This window comes from Lactuca serriola, chromosome 1 (assembly GCF_051521515.1).
Source record: "Lactuca serriola cultivar US96UC23 chromosome 1, Lser_US96UC23_V15, whole genome shotgun sequence".
NCBI classification, from domain to species: domain Eukaryota; kingdom Viridiplantae; phylum Streptophyta; class Magnoliopsida; order Asterales; family Asteraceae; genus Lactuca; species Lactuca serriola.
Window position 1 is genome coordinate 27793963 of NC_136408.1, and position 12815 is coordinate 27806777.

Here is a 12815-nt window from a genome sequence, read left to right on the forward strand (position 1 = left end):
ATTTTCAGACCTTCCCAACTTTGTCGGTTTGTCTTAAGGTTTGCATTTTATTGTGAATAAGGTCCTTGACCAATATAAAGCGACTTCGAATTTGACTAAATTTTAAATTTCGAGTAGAATACAAGGACTATATCCGTAGCGAATTACAAATCTAAGGACGAAATTAGTATAATTTGAAATTTTGGACTAAATTTGCAAATTTGTATGAAAAACAGAGACCAAATTTGTATCATACTATTTTATTTATTTATTCATTACTCCATTTTACACCCATCCTTCTCTGTTTCTTGTTATTGAATGCTGCCTTTCTTGAACTAATCCTCGTCTTCATTCTCCTTTTTTTTCATCAGAAAAATTAAACTCCGATCGTCCAATCCAACAACCGCCGTGATTAAACAGTAAACAGGGATGCACGCTTGGCAACCAATCGTCGCCGTGGTGGTAGCCACCGGAATATTCGTTCTCATCCTCTTTTACTTTATCCGACGCTTTTGCTGCCACCCCGAACAACAACCGCAAGAACAACCGATCCAACGAGCATCGTCGTTACAAAACGGGATTTCTAAGCTTCATAATCAAGAAAGCATTTACAGCAACAAACGCCGAACAAATTACTATGTTCTCCGACGTGGGATTTCGTCAAAACCTTTGTTTAATTGGTCGGACAATCCTTCTCTTATAACCGATGCGGTGGAAAACGGATGGTCACGATTCGCTTTCAACAACTTCACCTCCTCTCCTTCGATTCAATCAAACAAGTCTATACTGGGATACTGCGCTCCCGCCGGTGATGGCGGAGGAAAAGACGTCGAAATGGTGGAAATCGGTTGGGAAGTTTGTCCAGGATCCGCCGATTTCATACAGAAGATTCGGATTAATTCTGGTTTACAGAAAATCATCAAGACGACCACTTCTTCAATGGCGGCAGCTTCCGTCATTAGATCGGCGTTGCCTTTACCCGGTCCGGCGTTGGGGAATTCGTCGCCGTTCCCCCAAGAAGCCTATTTTGAAATTACCATTTTGTCCATCTACGAAGATGAACACAGAATCGATATAAACGGGAAAGTGAAGGCGAATAAGGGAGAAGAGAAAATTAAGCTAATTCAAGAGAATCTCGCCGGTGAAAAAGCTTCGTCGGAGTCGTTGATTCATCTTACAAGCAATAACAGTAATGGTATTTTAAAAAGCCGAAGTGATGGTAAGGATACAGTTGAGGGGAAAACGGAAATGGGTATTGTGGTGTCGCTGGGCCTCGCCGGAGGAGGGTCGCTTCCGTTGAAGCTTCCCGGAAGTTATCCGGGATCCGTAGGCTTCAACTCCGACGGCTCTGTTTATCTAGAAGGTATGTTTTTCTTCTTTTTACTAAAGTCAAAGTCCACCACCGTTGGTCATGCTCAAAAGCCAAAATCACTTGTAGAAATTGTTTTATTTACCAAAATAATATTCTTTTGTTTATCATATAATTTAATACAAATACAAATATTTGTATGTACGGTAATAAATAATGTTTTTTAAATGTTTAAAACATTTGAATGGTTGTTTATTATATTTAAAAGTAAAAAATGATGGTATACAACAAAATATTTTAGTATTAAATTTTAATTTAGAATCAAATACAAATCATATGATGCCAAAAAGCAACTATAGAAACTCCATCTAATGACACATGTGACCCACATATGCATTTAACATAGTTTGCTATATGAAAAGGCCCGCAACAAATGTCATTATTATGAATAAAATATTAAAATAAAACATATATTTATTATTTAAAATTTTATTGTTTACGTATATCTACTTCTCAATATTTTTATATAGTCACTATATTTTTTTAAAATATGGTTTGTCACAACAATATTTACCATTTTCGAAGTCTATTCAAAACCAACAATTAATATCAGATTAATAGATTATTTGCAATGTTTACTAGACTAACAATGGCAAAGTATATTTGCTACTATATAGGATAATTTTTGTATTTTGTATTTTGTTTATTTTTATTTTTGTTTTAGTATTTATTTCAATAAATAAAATTTACTCAATAAAGTCAAACTGTCTTATCAAGTGATAATTTTTCAAAACAAAACAAAATGATTAATTATGCATTAAAAATATAATAACTTAAACAGGAAAAAAAAAGTGTTATCACGACTTTAGCCTTTGTTATTATTGTTGTTATATATACTCACAATTTGACTTTTCTTTAATTGTGATTTAATTTCTTTAAAATGGAATATATTAATGACGATGAATTAATAATGAAAAACAAGTTTTGATTTTGAGAGTCTTGAACAGTCAATGTCGATGCCAATATCGTATATAAGGTTTATAAGATTTAATTTTCTAAATAAAAAGTATGATAGATCATGATGTTTTAACTTATGACAATGTATGATAATTACGTACACAGGAGTTAAGCTAATGACTGATTCAGAATCTAACGAGTGGGGAACAACCGAGAAGGTGGTTGGTTGTGGATACAACCCAAACCAGAAGAAAGTTTTCTTCACCGTAGATTCAAAACTCGTGCATGAAGTCCATTGCATGGCGGAGGAATTTGAAACGCCACTTTATCCAACATTAGCAGCAAACACTGATGTTACAGTGCTTGTAAATTTTGGACAAAGTGTCTTTAAATATACACAAGCTAATTTGCATAGGACTCCAAATCCATGTTTCATTGGACCATTAGGAAGTTCTCCGGTTTTAGGGTATGATGACAGCAAAGAGCTCTTTTCAATGGGAAGAATAGATTCGCATTGGTTAGATCGATCTGCAAAGAGAAGTGTACAATATTATGGAAGTGTTAATAGAGGAATGTCTGATTATGATGAATCGTCTGAAGGGGATTTGTTTGAAATTGTGTTGGATAATAATAGTCGTGGAAGATCGCCAAACACACCTTTTTGAAGAAAGATATATAATGTATACTGAATTTTTGTCGACGTCATTGGTAGATGTAAATTGATTTGTTATTAGGCTAAAAGTGGCTACATATTGATTAAAAAGCCTCCAAATTGAATAAATGGATGTATGGAAGATGAGGATGTGTTTTAGCTGTGTAAAGTTATTCCTAACAGATGGTGACTTAATAAAGATGGAATCAAATATCGTCCCAAAGAATCTCTTTTAATTGTGTTATGGGTTCCCTTGTGTCATTCTTTTATATTCTTTTGTAAGTTGATTAATTTTTAGATTGTTTTGTTTTGTTTGTTAGCGGTTTTCTTGAAAATGATAGTCCAGTGTTCACCAATTTTTTGCTGATAGGTTTTCCATGAATAACATTATCAGAATGTTGTATCTTTGAATTTATTTAAAAATATTAAAGCAATGAAATTTCAAAAAATTTATATAGGTCCTTATCCCAACTAATTAAGGGGTTGTGTGTGAGCATTTTAAGATCTATCTGAATTTTTAAAATGTTTGGATTTTTAACATTATTTGGTTAGAACCTTTGAGTCGCAGTATTATATATATATATATATATATATATATATATATATATATATATATATATATATATATATATATATATATATATATATATATATATATATATGGATTAAATGAGAACACCAAAAAAGTTGAAAACATAAGAACATTTATGAATCAATCATTTTATAAAACAAATTAATACTTTTGTATTTAGATTAAATTTTAAAATATTGATATTAAGTCCTAATATCCTAAAATCTAGCAATCATAATATTTACCTAAAAAACAATAATAAAAATAATAATTGATGTTTTTTTCTTTTTAAGTTATTTTATTAGTTATTTTTTTTCAACAAAAAAAAAAAAAAAAAACCAAAGTTATTTACATAAAAAAGTAAACTGCAATTACAATCATAAATTAATACATTTTTATTTACAAATAAAAAACCTTATGAAATCCAATGTCTTTTTTCATCAACTCGAAATAAATTTTTTCTGAGAATTCGTCATAATCTCACAAAATGAAAACTTTAATCACAAATGACTAAATTTTTATTCACAAATGAGTATAGTTTTAATCACAAATAAATATAGATTTAATCACAAGTGATTAAACGACATCTAAAAAATAGTGAACATTCTCATCTATTCAACAAAGAGAGAAACAACTCTAATTAATAATGAATACAATTCCATCACAAATGAATTTAGCTATAATCATATGAATACAAAACAATAATCATATGAATTTAGCTATAATCTTTAGGGGAACTTCTCCCTTCCAATTCGATCACCCTTCCGCCTCCGACCTCCGATCACCCACCACCCTCACAAATTGTCATATGCGGCGGTTTCATCGTCCTCCGGTTATGCTATCTCCGACTAAGAATTGGAATCGCGGGGTTTCATCTTCCGCCGCACAATCAACGACCTGAACCTCGACCACTTAGACTTCGTTTTCGTCGCCGTCGGTTTCCCAAAACGTGACACCGACAAGATAAAAGTAGTGCAGCAGCATACATATTCGTTGTTGTGGGTGGAGTATGATAAGACGAAGAGACCGGTGGCGTTTTCTAGGGCCACCGGCGACAGCATATTCAATGCTATTATTTGGGATGTGGTGGTGGATCCGAATTTTTAGGGGATTGGGTTGGGGAAGGCGGTGATTGAGAGAGTGGTAGAGGAGCTGCTTCAAAAGGGAATCACTAACATTGCTCTGAGTTTTGGGATTCTATAGACCTCTCGGGTTTATTTCGGATCCAGAGGGGATAAGAGGGATGGTGTATTCAAAAAAGAATAAGAGAAAATAGTTGTATAGGTTTGGGTTCCATGGTGTTCGGTTGTGAGGAAGGTGATCACAGTGATGTAAAATCGCTTGAAGATGACTTGGTTGCTTGACCTGATGAATTAGGTAGAAGATGATGAAGGCTGTAGAATGCATTCTCCCTTTGCGTTGGCGACTACGTTAAAGAAACAAAGAGGGAAAACGTATACATAGGGGAGAGAGAATGGTGAAACAAGTGGGTGGGATACCTGATATTCAGAGATCAATTAAGTATAAATTACTAATTTACCTTATAAATTGGTTGGTCAAGAACTGTTCTCGCATTCTCAACCTTTTTGGTGTTCTCATTTGATTAAACATAAATCAAAGTTAAACACAAATCAAAATAAAAAAAATAACACTATCATTTCTTTGATTATACCTAAAACAACTAATTGCAATAATAAAAGAAAATCAAGATTTCATATCACAAATGATAAACGAATTTCTTAATTAATGTTGTACCCAAAACAATCAAAATCTCCAACTCAAGAGCTTCATGATTCTTACAACTATAAAAAGGGTACAATATGATTAAACTTCATGTATAACCTCAAATATATCTAAAACGTAAACCATAATTTCTTTACTTCAATCTCCCAGCCCATGCTTTTGTTGTTCTGTGAAATCTTTTAGAACCATTACCATCCATAACAAATATGATAGTAATGAACTCCCTAAGCTTGTGGGTATGAAATCTTCTCCACTAATAGACACCACTTGTTTAAGATATAACAACGTACTTTCATTTAGTGAATCCATAACATGCTAATATTTCAGATTCCATCAAGCAAAACAACAAAGCATATAATTTCATCGGCGCCATCGTCATGGATAAGCGTTGTCGTGCACATATGTGGAACTAAGGAGTATTTTAGGAGTAGATCAAATTTGTTGTACCAAAAAAACAAGCGTTGTCGTTGACATATATAGAAGTTAAGATAGGAGTAATTTACGAGTAGATTAGATTTGATGTACCCATATATATATATATATATATATATATATATATATATATATATATATATATATATATATATATATATATATGGGTACATCAAGCAAAACAACAAAGCATATAATTTCATCGGCGCCATCGTCATGGATAAGCGTTGTCGTGCACATATGTGGAACTAAGGAGTATTTTAGGAGTAGATCAAATTTGTTGTACCAAAAAAACAAGCGTTGTCGTTGACATATATAGAAGTTAAGGTAGGAGTAATTTACGAGTAGATTAGATTTGATGTACCCATATATATATATATATATATATATATATATATATATATATATATATATATATATATATATATATATATATAAGAGAACTATTATTAATCATAGAACCAATGAACCAATCTTTTTTTCAACTTTTAGAGCTTATTTTTATCAAAAAAAAAAAAATACAGATTTCCATAACTTTTTATCTTTTTCCAATGATAACAAATTCAATAAAAAAAATTTACTTTTTTTCGTCAAATTCACATTATGAATCTTTAGCATTCACAATGTGAAGTTATGAATTTAGATATTTTTAGTTTTTTTTTCGAAAAAGAATAAACTCTAAAACTTGAAAAAATATTTGGTTCTTGGAGAAAGATTAATAATGGTTCTCTGTTGAACTTATATATATATATATATATATATATATATATATATATATATATATATATATATATATATATATAATTTCATCAACAAAATATTATCATATTTCAAGAAAAAAAAAAAGAAAAAAGAACAAGCAAAGCATATAATTTCATCAACAACAATATCACATTTTAGATAATATATATATATAATTTCATCAACAAAATATTATCATATTTCAAGAAAAAAAAAGAAAAAAGAACAAGCAAAGCATATAATTTCATCAACAACAATATCACATTTTAGATATAAGACTTCATCATACAACTAGACCAAATGCCCTGATGTGTAAAAAATGCAAATAACAAGATCAACTTGCCTATTTGACAATGTCATGAAACAAATCAATGCCCAACTTCTACAATGCCATAATATTGGTTTATTATGTTACACAATTTAGAATGATATGATACAAACATGAGATCATGGATCAAGCATGAGAGTTCAAATGCCACATTTTTTATGTAAATGTCAAATAAGCGAATTATGGCATATAAATGATCCATGTGTGCATATAATGTGGATATTCTTTCATTTTTATATAAATTGTTAATTACACTTTCAAGTCTAGTGAACAAGAAAGAGTGTTGGGAACATAGTTGTATAGATTTGATGATGCAAAAGATATACATTATGGTTATAGTTTTAATGCTCATTATAGACACTCAATTTTGTCTAGGCAAGTGTAAACAATACAACTTAGATAAGTTGATCTGTCAGAGTTCGTTTATTTCATTAATTCAAAGATATGTTGCTGTTTCTAGAGACTAATATTAAAGATATATGTTACTACTCTACTAAACACTGAAGTTCATATGTCGAATACTAAAGACCAAATATGAGCTGCCTTAGTTGATCAGATTTGGAACTAATCTCTAAAGCCATCATGTTTCTAGGTATTATTGAAAATCATACCCTGATAACCAAAAGACATTGAAGGCACTATCAGTACCAAAGGAACTGAAAGTATTATTAGCACGAAGAGCTCCATTCACTGAAGACCTAATCTGTTGGTACTGATATCTGATTAGTGTGTCTATACGCTAAAGTTCTTACACTAATAACACATTGATGATATGATACGTTGATACTTTGATGTACACTGATGGTCATACCTTATTTGTTGAAGCTAAAATTGCTTAAGTTGAAGCCGAAGTTGATCAGTAGACGACTTCCTTTAAGTGGGGACTATCATAATTTATATACTATATGGATATATATATATATATATATTAAAATTATTGTTTATATGTATAGTGTAACATCCCAGGTTCAGAAGCAAGAGTTCAGGGGTGTAGAGTGTAAATATGAGGGTGGACTCGGTGAGTTAGAGCTATAACTCGTCGATTCGGAGCGTGTGAAGAGCATGTGATTAAGTGGCCTGTCTCGTCGAGTCGACGGCTGGACTCGACGAGTCAGTTCTGGGAAGAGAAAAACCCTAAGATTTAGGGTTTGCACCTTATTTAAAGGATCTATTGTTCACCCCTCCTCCCCCTTATTATCCTTTTGAGATCCAGAAACCCTAAATCGTGAGTGAGAGTCCTTGGAAGCAATTTGGAGCTTAGATAAGTGATTTTGTGAAGAGATCTTGAAGATCAAGAAGCTTGGATCAAGGAGATTTGTGGAGATTCGGATTATTCTTCAGTGGGAGGTCGTTTTGGAGGTAATGAATTGTTATCTTGGCCTTCTCCTTTCTAGATCCATCTTTCATGTAGTTTTAGGGTTTGTTTGGGGATAATATGATGAGATTTTGGTGCATGAGTTAGATCTGGAGTTGAAACTCCAGATATGATTTCTATTTGGGTCCAATATGTAGAAAGCCCTTTTGAATTGTTATGCAAAAGCCATCCCCCATGAGTTAAGTTCCTTTCTAGCTTGGTTTTTGAATTATGGGACATGAAAGCACGTAAAGGTAGTAACTTTATGTTGCTAATGCACTCTAGGGACCCAGATCTATTGTTTAGAGCAAAGGAGTAGCTATGTATCTTTCAATTATGGGAATACTCGTATGAACTCGGCAAATCTGGGAGATGACTCGGCGAGTCGAGTCGGGGTTTGGTTCGATTAAGTTCCGAGTGAACTCAGTGAGTCTGGGAGATGACTCGGCAAGTTGGTTTGGGGTTTCAGGAACTGACTTGCGTAGTGACTCGGCGAGTCAAATCGTGTATGGTGAGTTTTAGAGTTAAGTGAACTCAGCGAGTCACTAGGTTGACTCGGCGAGTAGGGTCAACTAGGAAGGTTGACTTTGACCAGGACTGAGACTTTGACCAAGAGTTGACCAATTGAATTTCGAGGGTATGTTGGTAATTTGGGTTCTGATGGTTATGGTTTCATTGGAGTAATAGGTGGTAGTGTTCGTGGCGGTGATTAGGAGTTTTGATTCTATCTCTCCAACTCGGCAAGTGCAAGGTGAGTTATCCTCACTATACTCAAGGATCTAAGGAACCAAGGCCAGCCCTTTAATTTGTATTTGTGAAAGTTACATTGTGATCTGATTTCTCTGTATCCTAGTAGATAGGATGGTTGTTATGCTGGTATGATTGGTTAGATCAGTATTTTGGTAGAGTGGAAGCGGTTATGCTTCGTGACCTCTAGTTAGGTCTGACTGTATGTATGCTGGTAGGAGATTACCTATTATATCGGCACATGCTTGTTTGCTAGTTGTGGGGTATTCCATCATGAGGATGATAGGACCCTAGTATGTCGGTTTAGATTGTTATATAGTTATCTGATATTGGTGCACATGTCTAATTGATAGTATGTGGGCAATCCAACCCGATGGTTGTGGGCCAGGAGTATTCCATACCGGTAGGATGATTGGACTCATAGTAGGTGGGCATTCTAACCCGATGGTTGAGGGCCTGTGGTATTCCATCCTGATGGATGATTGGACCCATAGTAGTTAGAATATATGTAGGAGTGTAGGCATTCCAACCCGACGGTTGTGGGCCAGGAGTGTTCCATCCCGGTAGGATGATTGGACTCATAGTATGTTGGCATTCCAACCTGATGGTTGAGGGCCTGGGGTATTCCATCCAGAAGGATGATTGGACCCATAGTAGTTATTGTAGGTATAGAGGCGTGGGCATTCCAACCCGATGGTTGTGGGTCAGGAGTATTCCATCCGGTAGGATGATTGGACTCGTAGTATGTTGGCATTCCAACCTGATGGTTGAGGGTCGGGGGCATTCCAACCCGATGGTTGAGGGCCAGGGGTATTCCAACCTGATGGTTGACTGGACCCATAGTATGTTGTTTTGTTACTATATGTGTATGGTTGTATGTGTATGGGTATTTTGGGGGTAACTCACTAAGCTTTCGGGCTTACAGTTTCAGTGTGTTGTTTTAGGTACATTAGGAGTTCATGGCAAGGTGAAGGCGTGATCGTACCGCTCCTCATTTTTATGTTGATGTTTCTGGGATACTCTGATAATAAACTAATTGAAAACCTTTTTGTAATAATTAATGGATTTAGATTGTTTTTGAAAAGTTTAAATTTATTGGAAATTTTATGGATGTTACATATAGTTATTATTTTGACGAGCAACAATATATATATATATATATATATATATATATATATATATATATATATATATATTAAAGATTATAAATTAGTTGTTGACATGTCAATGGGGTCCATTTTGAGAGAATGTTGTTATTGCACTTATGTAGGTATTAATTATAAAAGTTGATCTAGCACGATTGAAAGGTGGATGGTATAAGCCATTTTAGTGCCAATGAAAGCAAGGTCTAGAGACTTCCTACCTTCTAGACACTTCATGGTGCTTTGTAATTCATCAAGTTCCTACCTTTATGATTTTTGGTTGCTAGATCTGGGATTTTGAATATAGTTGGTGCTTTTTTTCCATGATGTCTATGGAGTTTGGACAAATCCATGTCAAAATGTGGTTTTGGTTGTTATTTTAGACCCATTGTGGTGTACTGAGTGCATGTTTAACTTCCCATTTGATCCATACATGATGTTGTTAGCATTTTAAACTCATTTTAGATCTAGGGTTGGTATTAGACTTGTATAAGGCATAAATCTGGATAAAGTTGGAAACATTATCCATTAGGAGCTTCATTTTATAGGTTCTAGAAAGTGTGGGCCTTTGTCTTTATGGATTAAGGACTTAATAAGATGAATTGCATTTGCGTAGAAAGCACGACACGACCAAGCTTAGGTCGCAATGAAAAGTTTAGAAGGTGTTCGAGACAATTTTGTCGTATAGTAGACGCGGTGCATCCAACTGTTAGTCGCAACGTGCCTGGCTGTTAACTGTTGAATTTAATTAGTTGATTGTTGACTTTTTGACCAATTTGACTTTTATTCAAACTTTGATTAATTTGAATAATGGAATGATGATTAGTCTTTTATTGGTATTAGGTGGTTTATGCTAGCTGTTTTATTGTAAATAATGATATTGAGCATTCTTAATATGCTATGTGTACCATTATATGTCCAATGTATAGTAGGACGTATTTGTTCTATTAGCACGAGGTGATGTGATAGACTATAATATTCTTATCTTAGGATATATGGAAGCGTTGTTTAATTGAGGTCTATGTTAAATATTGGTAGATCGTTGAGTGAATGTCGTATGGGTTGTACATAATTAAAATCGGATAGACTGAGAACTCTTGATCTGGCTTTATTGGATGGTACTTGTATGGTATATTGCTTTCAGATAGGAATATATGTTCGACTATTTATCTTATTTTCTACTATGAATAACTATGCATTCATAATAAGACTCGTCGATATTAACAATAACTTTGGTACGCTTTGTATGATAGTTGAGGGTACTGTTAGAATACAGATGTGTCATTAGACTAATATCGTCTTTACATTCTGAATGTTTTATCATGTAATTCATTCTTATGAATTGTACGGTAAGTTGATGGAACACTGTGAGACTGTGTGTCTAATGGATCGGTTTGAGGTCGTAAGTCTTTAGGTGTTTATGGAACATTGTGAACACCTGTATCCCATGTTTTTGTTTCATGTTAAGGTTTGGACTTTTAATTTTATTAATGATGCTCTTAATTTGATTGGGAAAGATTAATAGTGAATTCCATGATTCTTGCCCCGTAATAGCATCGAAAGCTAATATGTGCACCTTCCTTCCTTGCTAGCAATTTCATTTTAATTTTTCATTCAATAAATATTTTACTTATAGTTTTGAAATGTTTTTTTAATGTACAATAATGGCTTATTCTGATATATATTTTTTGAATTAAAATGATTGTTACCTCATTCTTTGTGTTTATCCTTTTGGCTTGGAAGTATCGAAAATACCCCCATAAATGTTATTCCATTTTTTTTCCCATTTAGCGTTGAGAAGTTTTATTTTTGGTTTTTTCTTCTTACCAGAAGTTGTTGTGTATAGGTGGCTAAGTCTAATGTGGTTGGATGAAAAAATTAGTAGGACTTCAATAGCCCCTACCCCCTGGAATTTATGTCCATTTATCCCCAATGCCCCTAGTCTTTAAGTCCAAGTTCTTGGAGTTTGAATAGAAAATGTGGGGTATTGTTGCAACTTTGTTAAATGGAAAATTCTCTCTATGGGACTTGTCCTACATTGGAAGAAAGAGGAACTTTATACTCCCTTAAAAAACCTCCTACTAGTTGTTTACTAATTAGATCAAAGGCTTGGACTAGAGGGATTGGGTTGGATTTGGTGATTGGGCTAGTCAAAATTGTTAGATTAATATATATATATATATATATATATATATATATATATATATATATATATATATATATATATATATATATATAATGGTCAAAAGATTGGGGCTCTTGGGGTCTCATTAACTAGTTACATTATTTTATATATATTAATTCTGATTTCTCATTGACTAGTTACATTATTTTATATATATTAATTTCAATTGACTTTTATTATTTATTAAAAAAATCTGTTAAATTCGTTTTAACTGTTTTGACAGTTATTTTCGGTTAGCAGTTTTTGGAGGGAAAACCTGTCACTCTATACCTATAAATAGATCACCAAAGAACAGATTTCGGGTTCAGAAAAACCATTCAAATATTCCTCATATAAATTCGTATTCCTCATGCAATGAAGGGAACATAATGAATTTCGTCAAAATCAAGAGAAGATCTTGGTTGGTTGTTGTATCCTCTTGACAGATCCCTACCAGGGAAATTTTTGTCTTAAGACACTGCAAGGCAGGCCTCAATCTCTACATTTTCGTGATTATATTTCTGTGTAATCATCAAACAAGTATGTTTTCTGTAAATTGATTCTTATATATTAAATATATCTGAATTTAGTTCATTTTATTTCAATTACTTTGTTGATTGTATACTTCTGTAATAACAATCTAAGACAGAAATCAAAGACTGAAGAATTGATCAAAATTCCATCATCAAAACACAT

At 33.2% G+C, this 12815-nt stretch overlaps 1 protein-coding gene across 1 annotated transcript; it reads left to right on the top strand.

Moving 5' to 3' along the window:
* The first annotated feature begins 284 nt into the window (after window positions 1–284).
* Window positions 285–3123, top strand: LOC145079130 (uncharacterized). Its single transcript, XM_079023094.1, has 2 exons — window positions 285–1342; window positions 2411–3123. The coding sequence occupies exons 1-2, from the start codon at window positions 409–411 to the stop codon at window positions 2908–2910; spliced, it is 1434 nt and encodes a 477-aa protein (XP_078879220.1). The 5' UTR covers window positions 285–408; the 3' UTR covers window positions 2911–3123.
* The last annotated feature ends 9692 nt before the right edge of the window (window positions 3124–12815 follow it).